The sequence below is a fragment of the Phoca vitulina genome, unplaced genomic scaffold (genome assembly GCF_004348235.1).
Source record: "Phoca vitulina isolate PV1807 unplaced genomic scaffold, GSC_HSeal_1.0 scaffold30, whole genome shotgun sequence".
NCBI lineage: Eukaryota > Metazoa > Chordata > Mammalia > Carnivora > Phocidae > Phoca > Phoca vitulina.
This window is the reverse complement of record NW_022589733.1, coordinates 982,824-1,009,321: the sequence shown is the minus strand read 5'-3', so window position 1 is coordinate 1,009,321 and position 26,498 is coordinate 982,824. Positions and strand designations below refer to the sequence as shown.

At 37.1% G+C, this 26,498-nt stretch overlaps 1 protein-coding gene and 1 non-coding gene across 2 annotated transcripts in view; both read left to right on the top strand.

The window, feature by feature from the left end:
* Positions 1-26,498, top strand: part of ITFG1 (integrin alpha FG-GAP repeat containing 1) — a 317,151-nt gene that overhangs the window by 219,207 nt on the left and 71,446 nt on the right. Inside the window, exon 13 of the mRNA XM_032424181.1 lies at positions 8,693-8,736. Within this exon, the coding sequence (XP_032280072.1) occupies positions 8,693-8,736 (44 nt within the window). The remainder of the gene's footprint in view (positions 1-8,692; positions 8,737-26,498) is intronic.
* On the top strand, positions 14,812-14,918 carry LOC116644783. Its single transcript, XR_004301819.1, has one exon. It is a non-coding gene; the product is annotated as a U6 spliceosomal RNA (small nuclear RNA).

The window sequence follows — 26,498 nt, the reverse complement described above, 5'->3', positions numbered from 1 at the left end:
ATAAGACATATGTATGTATAATATATATGACATATATGTATATAGGTATGATATATTTAAATAATCTTTTGATCCTATTGCTATAATATGAAACTTCAAATTTGAGAGAGGAAATCTTATAAAAAACAGAAATAGATATAGGAACCCAATTTTTAGCTTGCTATATATAAAATGAAACAGACTATTATATAATTTTGAGTAAATACTCTCAACTATGCTAAGCAAGACACAGACAATTTATCTTGTACAGAAAATAAAATAATCCACTGCTTCATCGATTTTTCCATCTCCCATAAAAGTAGGATAATGTGTTTTTTAAATGAGTTAGTGTCTAGTGACCACGTGTTTTTTCATAAGAGCTCCATTTGTTTTGTGACCTTGAGTGATATACTGGCCCAAGCTTCAGTTTCCTTTTCTGAGAAAAAAAAGATTGTGGGAATCAGCTAAATGTATCTCACAATCTTTCTGTGAGGATTAAGGAAGAGCATATATGAAAGCAAATTCCTGTTCAGAGTTTGGCAGTTACCAGATCAGTGGATGTTTACTAAAAAGATGCTTGAGGGGCACCTGGGTGGCTCAGTCGGTTAAGCAGCTGCCTTTGGCTCAGATCATGATCCCAGAGTCCTGGGATCGAGCCCCGCATCGGGCTCCCTGCTCGGCGGAGAGCCTGCTTCTCTCTCTACCTCTGTCTGCTGCTCTGCCTACTTGTGCTCTCTCTCTATCTCTGTTAAATAAATAAATAAATATATAAATATATAAAAAAATATTTTTTTAAAAAAAGATTCTTGATAACCTTTCTTAAGGATAATTTCAGTATACTCACCAAAAGCTTTAAGATTAATCCCAGAAATAATTCTAAATCTGTAGTTATTCCAAGAAAATTATCAGAGATATGCCAAAGATTTGTGTATAATATACCATTTCTGTAAAGATGATCTTCCCAATGGTATTTTTAAGAGGAGAAATTATAGAGTAGAGGAGAACCTAAATGTCCTAATAAGAATGGGTGTGTATTTTTTATATATATACTTATTTATTATCTCGCATGTGCGCACGTGCGAGAGAGAGAAAGAGAGAACAACAGAGGTGGAGGGGCAGGGGAGAAACATACTTCCCACCGAGCAGGGAGCCCGACAGGGGGCTCAATCCCAGAACCCTGGGATCGTGACCTGAGCCAAAGGCAGGTACTTAACCAACTGAGCCACCCAGGTGCCCCAAGAATTGGTATGTATTTTTATGCATATATCTATCTATCCATACATACAGTGGAATACCATGTAGTTATGTGATAGAAGCATATTTAATAATGTAGGAAAAGATTGTATTATGTTAACCAAAAAGAAGATTACAAAATTATGTGTAGCATGATTTCACATATGTAAATTTTTTAAGTATGTATATTAGTCTACTCAGGCTGCCATAACAAAGTACTGTACACAGGCTGGGCAGCCTAAACAAGAGAAATTTGGTTCTCATAGTCTGGGGATTGGGAATTCCAAGATCAAGGTGCCAGCAAAGTAGGTTTCATTCTGAGGCCTCTTGGCTTATAGGTGGCCTCCATCTCCTTGGGTACTCACATGACCTCCACTTTGTGCATGCAGTGAGTGAGAGAGAGAGAGAGCAAGAGAGCAAGCTCTCTCATGTCTCTTCTTATAAGGACACTAATCCCATCAGATCAATACTCCACCCTTAAAAACTCATTTAACCTTAATTTTTCCTTAGAGGCCCCATCTCCAAGTATGACAGCACCAGAGGTTAGAACTCAATCTATGAACTTTGGGGGGACACATTCAGTATGACAGTGTGCTATCTTACAACAAATTGGTAAGAATATCTGGATGGTTGGATCACAAGTGATTTTTATTTTCTTCTCTACATTTTTGAATTTTTTCTATAATATCCTCAAAATATTCAGAGAAGTATGTAGACACAGTAGATAATTATAGTGGTTGCTTTGGGCTGAGGGTGGGAATAAGAGGACTAGGGCATGATAGCTAAGGGTACAGGGTTTCTTTTTAGAAGTGATGAAAAGTGATTATGGTGATGGTTGCACAACTCTGGGAATACACTAAAAACCACTGAATAGGACACTGTAAATGGGTTAATGCTGTCTCAAAATGTGAATTATATCTGAAAGCTGTTACAAAATATGTGTGTGCACGTGTGTGTGTGTGTGTGTGTGTGTGTGTGTGTGAAGGTGGTTTTGGAAACTACCATTTACATAACAAGCATTTATTGCTAACAGGAATCTGTCTACTTGCAAGAGGAAGATGTATGCATGTAATATAGCTAAAGAACAGTGAAAAGTGCTTTATACTTGAATTATATGTGCTATAAGATTATTGAGATCAAAGAAGGCTTCTCTGAAAATGATAGGTGAGAACCTAGTTCCAGAAAGATGGAACAACCAAAATGGGTAGTGGCACAACATTCCAGGTGGAAGGCCATGATCACAGGAATAGAGAACGAGCAGATAGTAAGAAGTAGAAATTAATTCACCTTCAGGGAGAATATTGATGGTATCCATTGATGAATGGGCATTTATGGCAAAGAGAAGATTGTCAGTGATCCAATAATTGCAGAAACTTACTGTATTAGTCAGGGTTCTCCAGAGAAACAAAACCAATTATATAGGGGGGGGGAAGGACAGGGAGGGAGGGAGAGAGAGTTTGTCAGGCAGGAAAACCTGATATTCTAATATATAGGCCATCTGGCCAGAGAATTCTTACTTAGGAGAGGGTCAGACTTTTGTTCTATTCAGGCCTTCAACTGATTGGATGGGGCCCATCAACATTATGAAGAGCAATCTCTTTTACTCATTTTACCAATTAAATATTAATCTCATCCAAAACTGCTCACACAGAAATATCTAGAATAATTTTTTTGGCCAATTATCTGGGAACCCCATGGTCCAGTCAAGTTGACACATAAAATGATCACACTTACTCCTTACATTTTTCATCAAATTGATCCTTTCTTTGTTCACATAACTGTGTGAATTAAGAATATAAATTTTGCAGCAATGTTCAGAGGGGGAAAAAAAATATGGATGTACATAATGAAAAGGTCAGATCCAGGGTCACCACCTTGGCATGTAGGTGTGAGGTGATAAGAATGGTTATAGTGATGGGTGTATAGAGGAAAAAAGGTAAAAGTCTACAGCTTGGTGAAATTTTACATAGGTATACCTCCTTATAGCTCACACCCAGACCAAGATAAAATATTTGCAGTACCCCAGAAGGTCCCCCAACCCAGTCAATACTCCCTGAAAAAGTATATCCATTGTTCTGATCTCTGTCACCACAGATTCATTTTCCCTATTTTGAATGTCATATAACAGCAAGCATACAGTATTATACTCTTTGCCTCTGGTTTCTTTACCTTAGCATTATGTCTGTGAGATTCATCCAACACATACATTTGTAAATAGAATCTTACTAAACATTTTTGCCTGCGTCTTGTTTTTTTACCTTAGCAAGAGAGCATAAACACTCTTTCAAGTCAGCAGTTACAGGTCTCTTTCATTCTTCTTTGGGGGTGTGGGGGGAGTGAAGGAGGAGCTTATTTAATTTAGTTTCAGAGGTAGAATTTAGTGATTCATCAGTTGCATATAATACCCAGTGCTCATCACATCACGTGCCCTCCTTAATGCCCATCACCCAGTTCCCCCAACCCCTCTCTCCTCCAGCAACCCTCAGATTGTTTCCTAGAGTTAAGAGTCTTTAATGGTCTGTCTCCCTGTCTGATTTGTCTTTTTTTATTTTTCCTTCCCTTCCCCTATGTTCATCTGTTTTGTCTCTTAAATTCCATATATGAGTGAAATCATATGGTATTTGTCTTTCTCTGACTGACTTATTTCGCATAGCATAATACCCTCTAGTTCCATCCATGTCATTGCAAATGGCAAGATGTCATTTTTTTGATCCAAAAGATACAAATATACTGATTCGAAGGAACACATGCACACCAATGTTTATAGCAGCAATGTCCACAATAGCCAGAATATAGAAAGAGCCCAGATGTCCTTCATTCTTTTAATAGCTCCATGTCATTCCATAACACTGTACATGTTCCACAATTTACCTAGTATTTTGTCTCAGTAGATACATAGGTGGTTTCCAATATTTCACAGACATGAAATCAGTGAGTTGAGGGGCTGTGTTTTTAATGTTAATAAATAATACCAAATTACCATTCCCAAAAGATACAGGCATTTACATTCCCACCAGCATATGACACTGTCAATTTAGTACCTATTCATCTGAGAGCTCTAAATTTTTATTTCATTAATAAATTTGGTCTTTAAGATAAGTAATACATGCCAATTATGAAAAAAATACAAGAGTAAATAGTAAAAAGTCAGTCTCCCTTTCACCCATCTCCCACTGGTCCAATTCCTTTTCCCAAAGACAACTCTTTTGTGTTTCTCCAAGATATTTTATGTATATACAAGCATATATGTGTATATACTTTTATTTTACATAAATGATTGTTCTAGGCTTTCTTCACTTAACAACATATCTTGGAGATTATACCACAGCAGTATAATCTAGAATTGCCTCAATATTTTAACTACTGAATAGTACCACGTAGTATGGATACAACATAATTTAATGAGTTCTTTTAAAAAGATATCAAGGCTATTCAATCCCTTGTTGTTGTTATTATAAATAATGCCACAGAGAATATCCTGTAGGATAAATTTCTAAAAATGGCATTATTAAAAAATAACATGTGAATGTTTTAAATAAACAATTATTGAAATAGACATACAGAAAAGTATACCTAAGTACACAAGCCTGTAAATTTTCACAAAATAAAATGTACCCATGTAATTACACCCAGATCAAGAAACACATATAACCAGCAACCAGAAGCTTCCTCATGTTCCCCTGTTAGTTACTAACCCACTTTGCCTAAAAGTAACCACTGTTTTAATTTCCAACACCACAGATTAATTCTGCCTGGTTTTGAACTTTATAGTAAACATTTTTTTATTTTAACAGATGCCCTTCATAGAAATTGTATCAATTTACCCTTTTATCTACAGTATATAAGAATGCGTATTTCCTAACACCTTCACCAACCAATGGGTTATTAAACTTCTTGATTTTGCCAATCACGTAAGTGAAAGGTATTTTCTCTTTTATTTTGCATTTTTCTTATGCTGAGTAAAGTTCAGCATCTTTTCATATGTCTAAGAGTCATTTGTATTTTTATTTCTACAAACGTTTAGTCCTTGTCTTTTTTCATTGTCTCATTTATAAATGCACTGTAGTATATATTAGGGAAGTTAATCCTTTGTTTTATGTGCTGCAAATATTTTTCCTAGTTTGTCATTTATCTTTGATTTTATTGTTTTTCCTACAGACATTTTTCTTGGTCTTCTCTTTTTTGCCTGTTAGGTATAAAATTGATTGTTTTTTCCCTAACTGGTGAGGTTGAATGTTTTTGTTTATGTCTTTAATTATTTGCATTTTCTCTTCTGGATATTGCTTTGATATCCTTTGTTTTCTATTGGATTATCATCTTTGAACGCATACCTAGAAGCTCTTTGGATATGAGCAACAGTATGGCTTTGTAATGTTTGTTTAAAAGGAAGTTTACCCCCTTGTCATTAGTTTTGTAAATTTTTATGTCTTTTTTGTATTGTAACAGCTTTGAGATATAATTCACATACCATACTATTCACCCACTTCAGTGGCTTTGAGCATATTCACAGAATTGTGCAACCATCACCACAATCCATTTTAGAAATGCTTATTACCACAGAAGAAACCCCCATGCCCTTTAGTAATCACCTTCAATCCCCTATTCCCACCCCAACCCACCCCAGCCCTAGGCCCACTACTCTCTGTGTCCATAGATTTGGCTATCCCAGACATTTCCTATATATGGAATCATATAAAGTATGGTCTTTTGTGACTGACTTCTTTCACTTACCATAATGTTTTCAAGATCATCCATGTAGTATTGCCAAATAATATTCCATTATATGAATATACCACATCTTGTTTATCCATTCATCAGTTGATGAATTTTGGCTATTATGAATAATACTGCTGTGAACATTAATGTACAAGCTTTCATGTGGACATATATTTTAATTTCTCTATTTTAATATCTCTTGAGATATACCTAGGAATGGAATTGCTGGGTTAAATGGGAACTCTATGTTTACCCTTTTAAGGAATTGCCAGATTGTTTTCCAAAGCAGCTAGACCATTTTACATCCCCACCAGAAACGTGTGAGGGATCCCATTTCTCTACATCCTCACCAACATTGGTTATTATCTGACTTTTTGATTATACCCATCCTAATGGGTGTGAAATGGTGTCTTCGGAGTTTATTTCATTTTGTTTTGTTTTTTTACCATCTTAACCAGTTTTTTGTTGTGGTTAAAAAAAAACACGTAACATAAAGCTTACCTCTTGGGGCGCCTGGGTGGCTCACTCGTTAAGCATCTGCTTTCGGCTCAGGTCATGATCCCAGGGTCCTGGGATCAAGCCCCACATCAGGTTCTCTGCTCAGCGGGAAGCCTGCTTCTCCCTCTCCCACTCTCCCTGCTTGTGTTCCCTCTCTTGCTGTCTCTCTCTCTGTGTCAAAATAAATAAATAAAATCTTTTTAAAAAATAAATAAATAAAACTTACCATCTTAACCATTTTTAAATGTGCAGTCAATAATGTTATGTATATTCACATTGTTGTGAAACAGACCTCCAGAACTTTTTCATCTTGCAACTCTGAAACTCTATACCCATTTAACAACCACCTCTCTTCTCCTCACCCTTAACCCCTGGGAACCACCATTCTACTTTTTGTTTGTATGAATGTGACTACTTTAGATACCTTATATAAATGGAATCATACAGTATGTCTTTTTGTGACTGGCTTGTTTCACTTAGCATAATGTCCTCAAGTTTCATCCATGTTGTAACATGTGACAGGATTTCTTTTTAAAGCCAAATAATGTTCTATTGTATATATATACCACATTTTATTTATTTCCACTCATTCTTCAGACATTTACTTGGGTTACTTCCACCTCTTGGATGTTGCAAATGTGCATTGCGTTGTGATTTTGGTTTCCATTTCCCTGATTGCTAATGATGCTGAACATCTTTTCATGAGCTTTGTATATCTCTGTATCTTCTTTGGAGAAATGCCTATTCAGATCCTTTGCCCATTGTTTAATTGGGTTGTCTTTCTATTATTAAAATATTAAGAGTTCCTTATATTATTTGTGTCCTTGCCAAATGTAATTTTTTGTGTTGAATTAAAGTCTAACTTTATTTTCCTCCAAGTAGCCAATTATTCAGTACCATTTATTGAATAATCCATCTTTTTCCTCCTTCAACAAGTACTTATTGAGCAAATACATTGGGTTAGAACCTGAGAAAATAATAAAATGATGCAGAGCTTACATACTAGTACAAAGATAGACTTGTGAGAAAATAATTATTCAGCAAGATATTGTTTAAATTAAGTTTATGAAAATATTTTGTGACAAGAAAAAAAGAAGTACCAATATCTGCCTGGAGTTCAGGGAAGAGAAACAAAGGAGAGGGAGAAATTAGGTCATGGAAAGCTGGGAGAATAAAAGAGTGAGAACCAGGTACTGTGCTGGGTAAGAAACAAACACTGAAAACTGTTTTGCAAATGTAAAACATTTATTTCAGTGTTTCCTCAGATTGTAGTTCGTGTAATTGTACTATAGCAAATGAGCAGGTATCTTCCTTTGTGATGAAGTATATCATGCTCATTTTTTTGGTGTGTTTGTATATACTTTATATATACTTTATAAACTTTGTCTATACTTTATATGCCCAGCCTAAGTATTTCTGTTATAATGATTGTCATTTCACATTCATAGAATATAAATAAATGTAAGATACCTTTTTCCTATGGATATGTTTGAATTAACAAATATTTATAATTATTATTGAGATAATTCATGCTTACTGAGCACAAATGTCAGCCATCTCTCTTTAATGCATAACATATAGAATACTTAATAGCATATAATGTCCACTTCCTTCAAAGATCGCACTTCACATGAAGGGATGGTAATAAAATTATATTTCAAAACTGTTACTTATACAAAGAATATTCAGACATTCTAACCTTTCCTTTTTTGGTGATTATAGGATAAACGTGTCATTAAATTATTTTTGTATACTTGTTATAAACCCATCAATTCTTTTATAGTTGTGTTCTCCATAATAGTTATCAAGGGTGCCCAAAATCTTTGACCCAGAAACTTTGACTAGATAAGTGGAGAAAGTCTAATTTGAAATACAGAATGCTAAATGTGTTTTTCTCAGTATACATTTTAATTGGTTTGCATTTGGCACTTCTCTGTCAGAATCTAAGTCATCCTTGGAATTTAGCTAACCACTTGGAAAATAGAACTAACGGTAGGTATGGTATGATGTGACTCTAATTAATTATCTCACCTATATATTTCACAAAACAGCATCTTAACTGCTTAATAAATGCTTTTAAAGTATCGGTATAAAGTGAACAACAGAAACTTGATTTACTCATATCTAAAGGAATTGAATTGGTTTCTGCTTGTGATTATGACTCAGTAGAGCATATTAATAGATTATAGGAGGGGAAGTTAGAGTTCACTTTAAATATAAGCTTAGGCTATAACAGTAATAATGGCCTTTTCTTATTTTTCCACAGTTCTCAGCGGTCTCTGTTCTAATGACTGTCCTCGTAAGATAACAGTAAGTAAACTTAATTCTCAGTTGTAAAATTTTCTGTGAAAATTCCCTGCATGGTATATATACACAAAATAGTTATAGGTTACACTCAAATTGTTATTATTTAGAAGTGACGAAAGTATTCTTCAGTGCTCAAAAGAACTTTACTTTTTACAAGGAATAAGATACCTTGTCTAAAAAACTCTCACCTCAAGGTTCACCTCCTTTATGAAGCCTTTTCTGATACCTTGGAAAAATAAGCACCCCTCCCATTATTTCTGGGCATACTACTGCCATTTTGGCATATATAATACTTGAACTCACTTCTGTTTGTATTAAATGCCTCTCTACCCTAGACTGGAATCCCTTGAGGTCAAGAAAGCTCTCATCTTTGTATACATGGTACATAGCACAGGGTCAAGCATATAGTAGACAATGAATTTTTTTTTTTTTTTGTATAGTCTTAATATTGACTTACTGTCTAATGGAATGTTTCAGTGAAATAACGAAGTGTAAAAATAATTAGGCTTAGTTTTTGAAATTGCCAGTTCATGTAAATCGTAATAAGAATATTACATTATATTTTGAGTGTGTGTGTGTGCATGTTCCCGCATGTGTTGGTATATCCCTGCTTGGGTCCTCATAGTAACCATTGTTTCATAAGGAATTACTTCCATGTAAAGATGAGGAAACTGAGGCTCAGAAAAATTAAATTGCCCAAAGTCATAGAGCTATTAAGGAGTGGAACTAGAACACAAAGCTAGATGTTCTGATAATAGCATCATACTTTTACTACCCCAGTTAAGCACTACATGACCAACATTGTGTGTATGGTTGGGAAATTACATATTTAAGACACATGGAAACAGACCCTGACCCAGATTTGCATGCAGAGACTTAATTTAGACTCAACTCAGGAGCAACAGCTATGAAGTAGTAAGGAAAGGAAGATTAGCAGAAGAAGTTGGTCTGTGATGCATGGGGAGCTGTGAAGCTAGGATGGCCCTTCAGAGATGGCCCAAATAGAGGCAGAGGAGCCAGGCCTTTGTATTCCTCTATCAGTCAGACACTGCGTGCATGCAGTCCCCAGGAAAGGTTTATAATTGGTAGGAGCCAGCTCCCTTTGGCCGAAAACAGTTTCCAGGTAGGAACCCAGCTGTGAACTCTCATCAGCCAACACTTGGAGCAGCTCAGGAAATAAGTGCCTCAGTCCTGAAGAGAAAATCTAGACAATGCATCACCATATCCATTATGAATGTATGTAAGTGCCTGGTCAAATCCATCCGCTTTCATATCATTATAAAAAGGTAGATATAGGGGATTAACATAACAATAAAAAAAATTAAAAAAAAAAAAAAAGGTAGATATATAGTGGGGGAGACTATGGGGAGGGGAATGCAGAAGATATAGGGGAAATCTCTGTACTTGCCCCTTAATTTTGCTGTGAATCTAAAACTGCTCTAAAAAATAAAATCTGTTTTTTAAAATTTTTTAAAGTATAGATGTAATTAATCAGAGGCTAAAATTAATTTGGTTATTCAGGTATTGTCTACCCAGTCTGTGAAATGTTCAGACCTTTTGTTCCTCTTCCTTTCTATCACTGACCATATTCATTACATGATCAAACAAAGAACTTTAAAACATTGAAATGGAACCCACTCATTTTACCCACAAGTTCTGGCAGAAAAGGTGATAGGAAAGGCTGCATGATAAGGCAGGTTATACTTCTAAGATCAATAATGCTTCCATTCTCTTTATCTTAAAATAAAAGGAATTTTAATTGTAGGGAGAACAGAATCATTTAGAAAGCCATGTAAGTAAAATTCAGCATGCAGAGCTGTTCTTACAATGATTACACTAACAGTCCAACGCCTTTGGGCTTTTTTGCAGGTGACACATCTGCCTCCCATTCATCCGTTTATTACTTTCTTTGAAGTTCAGATCAGATGTTGAACTACCTTCGCATAGATCATTTTCCTTCCCCACTGATATCATAGATCACAGTTTTATGACAACCTAAAAGAAACAAATACACACTATACTTCCCCAGTTTTCCATATATCAAATGTGTGCCCACTTGTAAAATTATTATTATTTTATGAAAAAGTGGGCCTTCTTCATATTGACATTAGATCCACTTGATCATGGCAGAAAGTATTATTTTAGGTATGACCCTGTGTGAGACTAAGAGGGTAAATGCATCTAATGTGATATTCTTTACCACTTGAGTTGATTTATGAGTTGAATAGCTCTTCTGCTGCCAGTATGCTCCCACCTGATACAGGCAACCTATCTGATACATGGAGAGAGGAAAGAATTATTCAAGTCAGAAACCAATCCCACCCAAATTCCTTCATCTCCATTTTGAAAATCTCAGGCCACACTCTGGACCTTATCTACCAGAACTATTTTACTTTTGAAATTATAATGCCGTCCATTCAGCTATCTGACCACAACCTATTTTCCCAGCCCTCTCCCGTTACTATACCTGTACATCTTTAAGACCATTAGTCTCTTGACCTCTTGCCTTTACCTTCCTCCTTTAGCTGCCATACAGAGCCTCACTCCTGCCATTGCTTTTAACTCCCATAAAGCACTCTCCTTCCACTATGCCTCCCTAGCAGAATTACAGCCCTGGGTTAGTCCAGCTATCTACCTTGTTCAGTACTAGATCTAGGCTCCTGGGCATTTCTGAAGGAAAAAAATAAACAGCTTCGCATATTGGTACCACAACTGGTTCATGGTCTTCAACCTGAAATAAGCATTGTTTTTTTTTAAATATAAATACTGAGGTGTGGGGGGGGGGGGGTTCTTTAAGATTTTTATTTATTTATTTGACAGAGACATAGCAAGAGAGGGAACACAAGCAGGGGGAGTGGGAGAGGGAGAAGCAGGCCTCCTGCAGAGCAGGGAGCCCGATGCGGGGCTCTATCCCACGACCCCAGGACCATGACCTAAGCCGAAGGTAGATGCTTAACAACTGAGCCACCCAGGCGCCCCTGAAATAAGCATTCTTAATTGTATCAGTCTTATATAGATTCCTAGTCCTCTTTCCTCCCATTCTTTTTCTCTGATTACTTTCAGGATTTTCTCTTTGTCTTTGGTTTTCTGCTGATTGAATATGATATGCATAGGTATAGATTTTTAGGTATTTTTCTTGTTTTCATTAGTTTTTCTCTGTGTGTTTCAGTTTTGGAAGTTTCTGTTGATCTTCAAGCTCACTGATTCTTTATTCATCTGTGTCTGGGCATTCCTCATTCCTATTATAGTATTTTATTTGTATCATTTCTATTTGATTCTTAAGAGTTTCCATCTCGGGACGCCTGGGTGACTCAGTTGGTTAAGCCTCTGCCTTCGGCTCAGGTCATGATCTCAGGGTCCTGGGATCAAGTCCTGCATCGGGCTCCCTGCTCAGGAGGGAGCCTGCTTCTCCCTCTGCCTGCCACTCCCCCCTGCTTGTGCTCTCTCTCTCTCTCTCTCTCTGATAAATAAATAAATAAAATCTTTAAAAAAAAAAAAAAGAGTTTCCATCTCTCTGCTTATATGAATCTATTTTTGCATGTTGTCTACTTCTTCCAGGAGAGCTCTTAACATATTAATCATAGTTATTTTAAATTTCTGGTCTGATAATTCCAACATTCCTGCCATAACTGAGTCTGGTACCAATGCTTGCTTTCTCTATTCAAACTTTGTTTTCTGCCTTTTAGCATGCCTTGAAATCTTCTGTTGAAAGCCAGAACTGACGCAGATGGGCCTTTATTATGAGGTTTTATGTCTATCTGGCGAGGATAACTCTAACAACTGTATTTTCTGTTTGTGGTAGCTGTGCTCTCAGAGGCAGCATTTTTCTAAATTGGCTTTTTGTCTCCCCTGTTGTCTTTGTGTTTCCCTACAGACTTATACTTAAATAGAGTCTGAGGCTTGCAATGCTTTTAGCTGTAATCCCATTATTAGACAGGAGCCCATTGATGTGGTGATAAGGAACAGGGGTAGAATATGCATCCTATAGTCCTGTGATTAGGTCTTGGACTTTTAGTGAGCCTGTGTCCCTGGGATGTGACGTTCTCAAGTGCTTCTTAGCTTCCCCTCCCCCTAAGACAGGACAGGAAGGTGAGAGGGGGCTAAAGTTAGGCATTTCCTTTCCCCCCAGATTGGAAAGGTTTTGGTAGAACCCAAGTCACTTAAGCTTTGGTAAAGTTTTGGTAATAGTTTTCCCCTGAGGGCAAGGTGTTAAGAATAAAGAGATCTGGGCATATTTCAGAATGCTTACTTCCCCTTCGTATGCTAGAAGCATGAGAGTTGTTTTGTTTTCCAGTCTTCCCCCAAGAATCTGGTGGAATTCTGGAGGTAAAACTTTTATGTGGGCCTCCTCTAAGACTGCTTCCTTCCCTCCCCCAGAGTTTTGAATTCTCAAGCTAGTTCATATTGAGCTTCCAGCAATTTCTCAATTACAGTTTAAGTGTCCTAGCATACTGGCTCCAGTTTCAGTCTCCTGCTTCTAGGCCTCCGCTCCCAGTAAGCTGTGATTGATTCTCTGTATCCACCCCTCTCTCCCGTTTTCAGGGTAGCAGTTTGCCCTGTGACCTCAGTTCTCTGAATCTAAGGAGAGTTGCTTTTTACTTTCTTCAGCTTTTTTTGTTGCTTTTGTGAGGACAGGAGTCATGACTTCAAGCTCTTTACATGTCAGACCAGAAACTCCTTGCATTTTTACCAGTATTGCTTTATTTTTTTTTTTTAGATTTTGTTTATTTATTTGACAGACAGAGAGCACGAAGGGGAGTGGCAGGCAGAGGAAGAGGGAGAAGCAGGCTCCCTGCCAAGCAGGGAGCCCAATGCAGGGCTCGATCCCAAGACCCTAGGATCATGACCTAAGCCAAAGGCAGACACTTAATGACTGAGCCACCCAGGCACCCCCAGTATTGCTTTATTTTTATTTCTTACAGCTTTATTGCAGTATAATTTGACATGCAATAAACTGTACATAATGATTATATTCAGTTTGATGTTATGTATATGTTGTACATATATATACACTACATATATTTAAATGGATATATATAAAAAATACCAATATAATGAAATATATATCATAACGAAAATTTTTGTGCCCCTTATCCCTCTTTCTCACCTTCCCTGACCTTCATTCCCTATCCCACTTTTTCTCAGTCACCACTGATAGGTTCTCTGTTGCTTAATTTTAAAAGTTGTTCTTGTCCATGTTACTTCACAGCTTTTATCAATATATCTTCCTTTGTGTCATTTATTGCTCTTTACCTTGACATTTTTTTTACTTTTTTTGAAAAATTTTAAACATCTACAAAAGTATAGATTAATAAAATTCCTTGTGCCCATACTACCACCCAGTTTCAACACTGTCATCATACATACTCACCTACTAGTTCCATTCACAGCCCCCCTTAGGTTATTTTAAGGCAAATCCATCATATCCTGTATTCTGTAAATTCTGCCATGTGTATCTCTAAGATAAGGACTTTACATATTAGACCAGAAACTCCCATTTTTCATAAGAACTATTTTGTATCCTTTCCAGTCTCCTCTTACATCCATCCCCAACTTCCAGTTCTCAGTAATTGACCTTGCTTTCTACTTCAAAGGGAAAATAAGAATATAAAATCAGAATCTCTTCAACTATCTTAAGTAACTTTGGGAAAGTTATTTAACTCTTGTTAAGCCTCATTCTCCACATCTATATAATGGGGGAACTAATTATACCCATTTATGTTAGCTTACTATTGCCGCTGTAACAAATTATCATAAACTTAGTGGCTTAAAACACAACACAAATATATTCTTTTACACTTCTAGAGGTCAAATGCCCAAATACGCTTCACTGAGCAGGACTCCCTTTGGAGGCTTTAGGGAGAATCCATTCCCTTGCCTTTCACTTCTCAAGGCCACCTACATTCCTTGGCTCATGGCCCTTCTATCCATCTCCAAATCCAGCCATGTAGTATCTTCAGATCACTGACCCTAACCCATCCTGCCTTCCTCATTCACTTTTAAGGACCCTAAATGATTACATTGGGCCCACCTGAATAATCAAAGATAATCTCTCCATCTCAGGATCCTTGATCACATGTGCTAGCCTCAGCAGCAGATACACTAAAGTTGGAACGATACAGAGAAGATTAGGATGGCTCCTGCTCAAGGGTGACATGCAAATTCGTGAAGCATTCCACGTTCTTAAGAGAAGAAAAAAAGTCCTTAATCACATCTGCAGATTCCCTTTTGCAATATAAGTTTATCAGCAGGTTCTGGGAATTAGGATGAAAACATCTTGAGGGGACCATTATTCTGCCTGCCACACTCCCTCCTAAGGTTTTTATTAGGAGAATTAATGTAGGCAAATCATAATAGAGACCTAATACACAATAAGTACTCAAAAAGTGTGTCTGCTATTATTTGTCAATGGTAAATGGTTATTTCTGTGCCTCTATAACATCCCTGTTTTAGTAAGGATAGTGAGTTCCAAATATTTGAGAAATGCTGGTGTTCTGTTTGCCTTCAAAACTAGTGGTCTACTTGAATTTTTGACTTTTTCTTATCATGTAAGTATGTATCATAAGTTTATGAAATATGGAGATGAAAGATATCAATATTTTTAGTGAAAGCTGACATAAACATCTGCGAATCAAAAGAATATTTATATTCCTATGTCCTGATTTTTCTCTTTAAATACCAAACTAATTTTTCGAATCTTTTATCTTCAGTATAACATATTCTATGTTAGTGGAGATTATGTAGCTTCTTTCTCTGTCACCTGCTAATTCTTTTACCCAAAGCCTGGTGGTGACTTTTCCCACTTTATAGATTATGAGTCTATAAGCAGGCATATGAATACTCTTCCATTGAACAAAGGGTTTGGAAATAGTCCTTTAATCCTCTATATACAAAAAGAATCTATGCATATTCCTTTTAAGTGCTCCATGAGGGCAGAGGAAGGATCTATTTTGCCTGCCAGTATGTCCTAGAACATTAGCACAGGGCCTTGTACTTAACAATGTCAGTTGTCTTCTATGGCACTAAATGTAATCCCTTTATCCACACACCCATCCCTTTTGCTATTTCTTTTTACAAATCAATGTATCATTTATGCTGTGGGTCCCACATCCTTCTCAGGGACCTCATTCCATTGTTTATTCACCCTGGCCTGTGTATTCAACCTCTGCCTCTCTGTTGTTGCCTTCCCTTCAGCATTTAAGGAGTGCCCAAATCTCTTTTATCCATAAGAGCATCTATGCATACCTTCTAAAACCCCACATCCTCTCCAGCTACTACTTAATCTGTTTTCTCTTCCCAGCCAAACTTAAGTTGTCCACCATTGGGTCTCTCTGATTACTTATTTCGATATCCTTAGCCCACTGTTGTAATCTTGCATTTGACCTGCATTTGATTCTCCTGACACTCCCCTTTCCTTGGCTTCCTTTACATTCACCCCTCCTAGCTCTGCTTCCACCTCTCTGGCCATTCTCCCAGTTCCTTTATGGACATTTCCTCTGCCCACCTTTTAAATATTGGTGCTTCTCGGGCTTTCATTCTAAGTTCTCGTCTTTTTTTTTTTTTTATTTATTTTAAAGATTTTATTTATATATTTGACACAGAGAGAGCACAAGCAGGGGGAGCATCAGGCAGAGGGAGAGGGAGAAGCAGGCTCCCTGCTAAGCAAGGAGCCTGACGCGGGGCTCGATCCCAGGACCCTGGGATCATGACCTGAGCCGAAGGCAGATGCTTAACCGACTGAGCCACCCAGGCGCCCTCTAAGTTCTCTTCTCACTCTACATTATATTCTTTAAGTTTTCTCAACCTCTTCCCTGCTTGGTGTTTTTTGTTTTGTTTTGGGGTTTTTTTTGCCATTTGGATACTGATTACTTCCAGCCATCTCTCCTGAGTATGTCTGAGTGTCTTACAAAAACTCAGTCCACTTCCCATGTTCCCTATCTTGGTTACTTTTTCCTTTCCCTTACCCCCCAGATCTACTAGATTATTGTTCTTAACCCTTAACTCTCCCTTCTGTCTATCCCACCATCTTTTAGTCCAGGCCACCATCCTTTCTTGCCTGACAGAGTTATCCGAGCCATCCTTCAAAAAGTTACCACAGTGGTCTTTCTGAAATTCAAGCCTTTAGCAGCTTTTCTTTGTCCTTGGGAAATGGTCCATACCTAATTTGTTGAGACAGAGATTTTCTTTACTTCTCCAGCCTTACCCCTTGTCATTCCTCTTCACACACACTCCCAACTGTGTACTGCTGTGTTCTGCCATGCTGTCTCATCTCCAGCCTCTTGCATGTTGTTTCTCTACCCCGAATCCTCCTCTTCTCTACCTTCTCCTAGATTCCTTCATGTGACCTTCAGGTCAGCTTTCAGACAGTATTTCCTTTGATTCCTGGGCTCCCCAATGACACAGGATTGGACATACCTATTGTTTCTTAGCGTGGTCCTGCTACTTACCAGTTCTATTCTGTAAGTTGGTGAATTATCTGTGTTCAGTTCTTGAAAAAGAGAGACTGGGTCTTGTTTATTATTCTGTCCTAACTCCCTAACACAGTGGCCTGACACATAGTAGCACAATAAATATTTATGTATGAATAAATGAGCTTTTCCTAAAATTTGGTTTGCTTTTTTTAATAGGTCTTCATTGATAAATTTACCATACCACCTCTTAACCACAATCACATATTCATTGTTAAGTTTGAACATTTGGAGAATAAATTACAAGCTATTCACGAGAGAAATGCATTCTGCAAAGGCCTGATATAAAGGGAAAACATCCCTTATTTATGTTCTCAGAGATACCTCATTATGAGACACAGATGTTCCAATTGTTACTACAAACAGATTGATAATATATGTAGCAGAACAAGATGTCTTTAACATTTTTTTCATCTTTTCAATCAGAAATATTCTCAGGCTTTTATTTGTTCTGTGTAGGAATAGTTTAAGAAAGTATAAGCCAAGTATGTTTCTCTTTTGCCTTTATTTTGATTAAGCGAATTATCTGAATTGGTACTGTTTTACCTCCCCATCTTAAAAGACACCAGCCTTTGCTACAACAAATATTTAGTGATCACAACAGATTTATTTGATATTTTTTTAAATATCATTCTACCTTTAATTCTAAGTATTTGCCTTTATCTTATTACACCTGACAGTGGTAATATCATGTTTCCTGTACCAAGGATAGAAAAAAAAAAAATGACATAAACATTTCCTGCATTTAATGTCTTTTTATAGTCCTTTACAAAGGGAAAATACCTTGCAGCTTTAACAGGAAAATAACCAAAATTTAAGAAAATAATTTCTGGAATTTAATGTCTTGAAGAAATGAGTAAGAAACAATACAAAAAATTCAATATTGTACTAAATTGGGCAATACAATTAACACTAATGAAGGTATCCATGTTTATAAATATCTGTGTTTATAAAAATATCCATGTTTATAAATATCCATGTTTATAAAAAACACAAACAAGGTAAACAAAAAATTGCCTTTAAGAAAAATAAAGACCATACTGTAAGTCAGCTATTTTTCTAATACTTTAGAATCATAAATTTTAGTGCATAATTAAGCCTAATACTGATTTTCATCTAACATAATACGTCTTACAAGTTCTTCCAGTTTTGCCATCCAGAGCCAATGATGTAGAATGTACTTGGTCTCCATTGTAGAAACCAAAATCTTGAAACAAATCCTTAGATAATCAGGTACTTCACACTGACATAAAAACCCCAAGATTTGTCTAGGCTACTGAAAAAGATAATCTATGAAGAAAAAAGGTGTATTCTAACCCTGATTTTATATAAGTCAACAGGCATACAGAGGACAGTTAGTTTAAAAGAATCTGTATAATACAACACCCAAACTGCATTGCATCAATATGACACATTCTAGAACAAGAAAAATGACCCAAATATAGTCCTTGATTACTGGGAGTATGGAAAAATTGAAAGATCACTATTATTTCTTAATTTAACTTCTCTGAATTCTTTCAAACAAATATCATACATGACATTTAAAAGGAAAGATAGGACAATGTGAGAGATTTGTACTAAGATTTTCACACAGCAAGTGAACTTACTAGATGGGGTACAGGACTCAGCATTCCATAGGAATAGCTAATGTCTTAATTTTTTCCTACCAAAATTTATTAAATCAATTTATGAAATGTTTTCCACAAAAATGTTTCTGCCTTAAAAATAAAAACGAAAACTGAGACTGATGTAAAAGTGAATGCAAGAGAATAAATTCTCCTGCATGAACTGAGACCCCAAAATACACAGAACATAAAATCACATATCTCAAATATATCTGCTGAAAATATAAAGTTTGGTCATCCAAGCTTATGACACAGTCCCTCCCTTCCCCCAACTCTTCAAAACATGGGACACCACCCTTTCAAACAAGTGAAACCATCAATGCCTCGTGGTGTACCTTATGTTTGGGGCTGGGCTGGCAGCTTCTGAGTGTAACTGTCCTCCATTAGGGCTTATTCATGCTTCCTATCCAAGTTTCTAGAGCTTTCACTTTCAAAACAGTACTCAGAAACCATGGTTTGTGACCAAAACTGCATGTACCACACCCTGAGGTGAAATTTCCAGGCCACATTAAAACATGGTTGTGCACAATTTCCAGATTTTTTTTTTTTTTAGTGAGGAAGTGGGAAGAGGGGCAGAAGGAAAGGGAGAGAGAGAGAACCTTAATCAGGCTTCACACCCAGCACAGAGCCCAATGCAGGGCTCAATCTCACAACCCTGAGATCATGACCTAAGCCAAAATCAACAATCAGAAGCTTAACTGACTAAGCCACCCAGGCACCCCAATTTCCAGAAATTTCTTTGGAGAGTTGATCTGCCTGTGTGTGGATGTGGCATAATGCCTTCAATCTTATAATTACAGGCTCTCTAAAACCCTCACATTCCAGTATAAAAAAGGAGAAGATTCAGAATCACTGGGAACTGGGTCATAATCATGAGGCACTTATAAACATCATTCCACACACAAAAAATTGCCAAACTGGAAGGAAGGACAGGTGTAAGACATAGAGAACAAATGATTCTTTATGACTGAGGAGGTCATTCATGTATTCAATAAATATTTATTCACTTTTTGCTATGTTCTACGTGCTAGATGAGACAAAAATCACTGCCCTCATGGAGATCACAGTCTATATCCAGCAAAGCATGCTAGTAGAAGGAAACATTTGAGTTGGGAGGGGCCTTTATATTGCACAACTCCAGAGGCTATCATTCACATCACAGTCTATGTCAGTGGCAGCCCCTGGAGTGGTAAAATGGACGACCTGTAGAATCTTCCATGGTGACCGTGACTTCAGTCTTGAAGGACTAGGATTTTAAGTAGGTACAGAAGCAGAAGGAGGGCAGTCCAGGTAGAGGAAAATAGTATGTGCAAAGGTACCAACCATCATTAATTTAGTGCCTGCTGTTGACATGAACTCTAGGCCCTGAGGCTACTAAGAGGTAAGTTCTTGTGACCTGCATTATAAAACCACATCCCTCCTTCATGATCCAGGTTCTGCTATAAAACATGGGCAGGTAGCAGTGAACAAATCAGAAATTGTGTCCAACTTCATGGAATTCACAATCCCAGGACATATAATTACAAGAATGATGAGCACTTCAAAGTAAAGTACCCAGTGTTCAGAGCCCTTATAACTAGAAGAACATACCTAGTTTAGGTAGTTAAAAATGGGGGATGGGAGAGGGGCAGATGGGGTAAAAGCATGAGAGAGGAGAATGGATTTGGATTATTTAGGAAATCAAATGTCCATAGCAAAAACAAATCAGGAGTGTCTTTGAAGAAAGTAGGCAACTCGAAAAAAAGACATTTAATACACTGTATTCTTGCTAATCCTGGATATTAGGTCTCCATGGGAATGTGTAGTGGGGAACGTTGACCTCAGTATGCATTCTGTAGGGGAAAAAACCTAGGTTTTTGTGTTTTTTTCCCATGGTTTTTAAGTGGTGGAAGCAGGCTGAGTCAGGGTGTAGGAATGGATCTGGTGATGCTTTTGTGGGTCTTTAGTTTCATTTGAATTTTCGAGATACTTTTGAGGATGTAACCTGTGGTAAGTGGTACAATAATCTTAGTTGTCTAAGTGCAAAGAGTTCTTCCTCAATGAAATGAAATGCATACTAGATTTTTTATAAAATGAACTGTTTTCTCTTTCAATTTTTTTCCTGTTCAACTCAGGAACTTAGATGTCTCACTGTAAAAAGGAAGAAACTCATGAAATGGTGAAGAACTCCATAATTATTCACTTAATATAGGAAGTTAAAAGAGATTGCTTACTTTATATATTGTTAAAAATATTCCCATGTAGGGCGCCTGGGTGGCTCAGTCATTAAGCGTCTGCCTTCAGCTCAGGTCATGATCTCAGGGTCCTGGGATCGAGCCCCGCATTGGGCTCCCTGCTAAGCGGGAAGCCTGCTTCTCCCTCTCCCACTCCCCCTGCTTGTGTTCCCTCTCTCGCTGTGTCTCTCTCTGTCAAATAAATAAAATCTTGAAAAAAAAAAAAGTATTCCCATGTATAGTAAGTACCTTTTCCTTATCCCATGTGTATGGAAAACATTCTAAACATTAGAATTTCATAAAAATTATGTTCAACATAATTGAAAAGTTTGCAGACTCCTGGGCTAGAATAACAACAATAGAAAGTAAAAGATACTTCCATCTTTCTCTGATTTGCTAAGTGTTCTGACCACCTAAACTTTTTAAGCTAGCACCCTAAATATCCATTTAATCAAATATTTGCCTTTTTGGAGATGTTCCCTTCAAGTAATCTTAAACGTCTTTTGTAACACAGCATAAACTACAGGATTCTTTCATCTGAAATACTCTGTATTTATTGCTCGAGGTAAAAGTGCTCCCCTCTTCATGATTATTCTTTCTCTGAATTTAAATCACTTGCAAAATAAAATTTGCTTGCAAATTTAATAAAGGTTATTTAATGCTGAAATAATCCATATTTGCTGATGTATTACACTTGCTTCTGTGTTTGTCAAGGGAATTCTACTCCCACACATATTCCAACAAGATCCTACACTTCATTTATATACCTATCTGATAGACAGCCTTAAGTTTGCCCTTAAGAGGAAAAGGTCAGGGGCGCCTGGGCAGCTCAGATGGTTAAGCGTCTGCCTTCGGCTCAGGTCATGATCCCAGCATCCTGGGATCGAGCCCCGCATCGGGCTCCCTGCTTAGTGGGGAGCCTGCTTCTCCCTCTCCCTCTGCCTCTCTCCCTGCTCATGCTCTCTCTCTCTCTCTCTCTCTCTGTATCTCTGTGTCTCAAATGAATAAATAAAATCTTAAAAAAAAAAAGTTTAAAAAAAATTTAAAAAAGAGGAAAAGGTCATGCTATTTTATTTTATAGTTACAGATGAAAAATAAGTATGCTAATGTCATAATAGTATAGGCCATGTGAAAGCACTTACACAATAAATATTTTCAGATCATACTTTTTAGAGCTAAATAATTTAAAGTAAATCTAAACACTGCAGATTATATCACACAATTCAGAAAGCTTAATGACTCCCAACTTGAATCTTCAACTGCCTTTCAAGTCTGTGAACCCTCATTTTACTCCTTTGCAAAATTTGTATTGGTTAAGAAAGGTGCATTGCTACTAAAAAAAAACAACAAACCAAAACAAAAAAATTTTCTGCACCACTACAAGCAGTTGAAAGGAGTATTTCTAACATTGTTTTTTCTGCATCCAACTGAATCAATGGTTTTATTCTCTTGTATTCAATCAAATCCAATCATTAGACAAAGGTTTAGGTTACACTAAATACTCTGACAAGCTACCAATTTTTATTGGTAGTGTACAAAATGTACACTATGTGTGCAAATGTGTACAAAAAGGTGTACAAAATGTAGTCCCAGTAGATCAGGGGGTCTTAATGAGGGGTCCCCAAACTCCTGGCATCAGCATCTCTGGGAATTTTAAGAAGTGCACATTCCCAGGCCTCACCCAGACCTATGAAATAAGAACATCTGGGGTGTAGCCAGTGAATCCGTATTTTAACAGTCACTGCAGGTGATTCCAATGCTTTCTAAAGTTTGAGAACCACAGCACTGGACTTTTAGAAAGGGATTTACTGTAGGCCAACTTTGTCTTACACAGTAATTATGTACACTCAGAAGTAGAATTTCATTTCAAACATACATTCTTGCAAATTATTCATGTAGCTTTAGAATCCTATAATACAGTAAAGAACTTGATAAATATTTCCGGCTTTAATCAAAATAATTTTGCTCACCAATATGGTCAGGTTCTGATGAAGGCTCTCTTCTTGGCTTGCCAGGGGTCACCTTCTTGCTTGGTCTTATATGGCTTTTTCTAGATTCAAGCACGTGGAGACAGAGCAAGAACAAGCTCTTTGGTGTCTCGAGGGTTCCACCTTCATGACCTGTCTAACCCTAATTACCTTCCAAATATAATCACATTAGGGGTTGAGGCTTCAACATAGAAATTTTGGGTGGAGACATTCAGTCCATAGCACAACAAAAATCTATTGCAGGGGATGTGTGAGAAAGAAATTGACATGAAACTCACATTTGTGTTATCATCATTGCTGATTAATATTCCCGTAGTTTGGACTCCTGGCAGATCAGCTTTTCAGGTTTCACATAAAGAATTTAAGATGTGGGGGCGCCTGGGTGGCTCAGTCGTTAAGCGTCTGCCTTAGGCTCAGGTCATGATCCCAGGGTCCTGGGATCGAGCCCCACATCGGGCTCCCTGCTCAGCAGGAGGCCTGCTTCTCTCTCTCCCACTCCCCCTGCTTGTGTTCCCTCTCTCGCTGTGTCTCTCTCTGTCAAATAAATAAATAAAAAATCTTAAAAAAAAAAAAAAGAATTTAAGATGTGTGCATAAATTCTTTTGTGAACTAGTGGCATTATTTCATAAATTCTTAATCCTTTTAAATTGAAAATTCCACTATAATACAAATAAGCACTCCCCAAAATTGAGATTTTCTTTGGACCAGCATTAATATAACCCAGTATGAAAAGATACAGCAATACTCCTAGCACCTCTACTGTATTAGAAGAGACACAAGGTAAAAGTTACTCCAGATGTCTTGGCAGTCAGTGTAAGCATGATCATTTTTAGAACATATTGTACTGAACATTCATACAAATGCTAAATGGCACTATCGTGGGGAAAAAAAAAAAAACTCTGAAACGTGTAACACTATGACATGGAGTAAGACACCAAAAAGACTTATAGGCAGAGGTTATCAGTCATATTTCAACTGAGGAAGGCAAAGTAGGATTTTAATTACTCATTATTTATATAGTATAAGGCAGTGGTTCTCAAACTTCTTGGTCTGAGGACCCCGAAGAGTTTTTCTTTGAGTTATTATCAATATTACTCTATTTGAAATTAAAACAAATAATTGTTAATGTTTTTAATTAATTCCTTTAAAAATGAAAATAAACCCATTATATGTTAATATACCTATATATTTTATGAGAAAATATATTTTCCAAATTAAAAAATTAGTGAAGAGTGGCATTGCTTTACATTTTTTTTCAAATCTCTAATATCTGGGATAATAGAAGACAGAAGATTCTTCTCTTTTTGCATTCAGTTTTTTATTGTTTTGGTTGAAATACATGAAAAAAGTTTAACCTCTCACAAATGTGTAGTAGAAAACAGGAATGTTTCATTTTGTATTCAGATAATTGATACCATACCAAAACTGAACAAGTGGCAATTACTTAAAGGTTACTTGTAATGTGGAATTTTTCCTACTGTTACATTACCCACTGGTTATTTAGTAGTCTGTTGTTTAACTTCCACACATTTGTGAACTTATATTTATTGAGGCTTGTTTTATGGTCTACTATATGGTTCCCCCTGCAGAATGTTCGATGTGCCCCTGATAAAAATATGCATTCTGCTGGAGGTGGGTGCGGTGTTCTATATAGGATTAAGTCATCATTTCCTTGTTAATCTTCTGCCTCATTGTTCTATACATTAATGAAACTGGTATATTAATAATTATAATAGTATCCAACCATTATTGTTGAATTATTTCTTTCTCCCCTCAATTCTTCATGTATTTTGGAACTCTCTTGTTAGGTGCATTTATACTTCTTATGTTTTCTTGATGGATTGACCCTTTTATCATTATAAAATGTCCTTTTTGTCTCTAGTAACAATTTTTGTCTTAAAGAGGATATAACAATTTTTGTCTTAGTGTATGTAACAATTTTTGTCCAATATTAGTATGGCCACTCCAGCTGTCATTTGGTTGCTATTTTAATGGTATATCTTTTCCATGCTTTTACTTTCAACCTATTTGTTGTCTTTGAATTTAAAGCATGTCTTTTGTAGACAGCATATAGTTAAATCATATTGTTCTATGCATTCTGCTAATTTCTGCTATGTGATAGCACTGTTTTAATCCATTTACATTTAATATAATTATTGATAAGGGAGGGTTTCTGTCTGCTATTTTTTTCTCTGTCTTATGTCTTTTTTCTTTCCTCTGTTCCACCATTACTGCTTTCTTTTGTGTTACATGTTTTCTAGGATATGATCTTAATTCCCTTCTTTCTAATACTCTATTTTTTTTTAAGATTTTATTTATTTATTTGACAGAGATAGCGAAAGAGGGAACACAAGCAGGGGGAGTGAGAGAGGGAGAAGCAGGCTTCCTGCTGAGCAGGGATCCCGATGCAGGGCTCCATCCCAGGACCCTGGGATCACGACCGAGGACGAAGGCAGATCCTTAACGACTGAGCCACCCAGGCGCCCCTTTTTTTTTTAACTTCTTTTATTATTATGTTAACCACCATACATTACATCATTTAGTTTTTGATGTAGTGTTCCATGATTCATTCTTTATGCATAACACCCAGTGCTCCATGCAGAACGTGCCCTCTTTAATACCCATCACCAGGCTAACCCATCCTACCACACCCCTCCCCTCTAGAACCCTGTTTGTTTTGCAGAGTCCATTGTCTCTCATGGATCGTCTCCCCCTCCGATTTCCCCCCTTCATTCTTTCCCTCCTGCTATCTTCTCTTTTTTTTTTTCTTAACATGTATTGCATTATTTGTTTCAGAGGTACAGATCTGTGAATCAACAGTCTTGCACAATTCACAGTGCTCACCAGAGCACATACCCTCCCCAGTGTCTATCACCCAGCCAACCCATCTCTCCCACCCCACCCCCGACGCCAGCAACCCTCAGTTTGCTTCCTGAGATTAAGAATTCCTCATATCAGTGAGGTCATGTGATACATGTCTTTCTCTGATTGACTTATTTCGCTCAGCATAACACCCTCCAGTTCCATCCACGTCGTTGCAAATGGCAAGATCTCATTCCTTTTGATGGCTGCATAATGTTCCATTGTATATATATACCACATCTTCTTTAGCCATTTATCTGACGATGGACATCTTGGCTCTTTCCACAGTTTGGCTATTGTGGACATTGCTGCTGTAAACATCGGGGTGCACGTACCCCTTCAGATCCCTATATTTGTACCTTTGGGGTAAATACCCAGTAGTGCAATTGCTGGATCGTATGATAGCTCTATTTTCACCTTTTTGAGGAACCTCCATACTGTTTTCCAGAGTGGTTGCACCAGCTTGCATTCCCACCAACAGTGTAGGAGGGTTCCCCTTTCGCCGCATCCCCGCCAACATCTGTCGTTTCCTGACTTGTTAATTTTAGCCGTTCTGACTGGTGTGAGGTGCTATCTCATTGAGGTTTTGATTTGGATTTCCCTGATGCC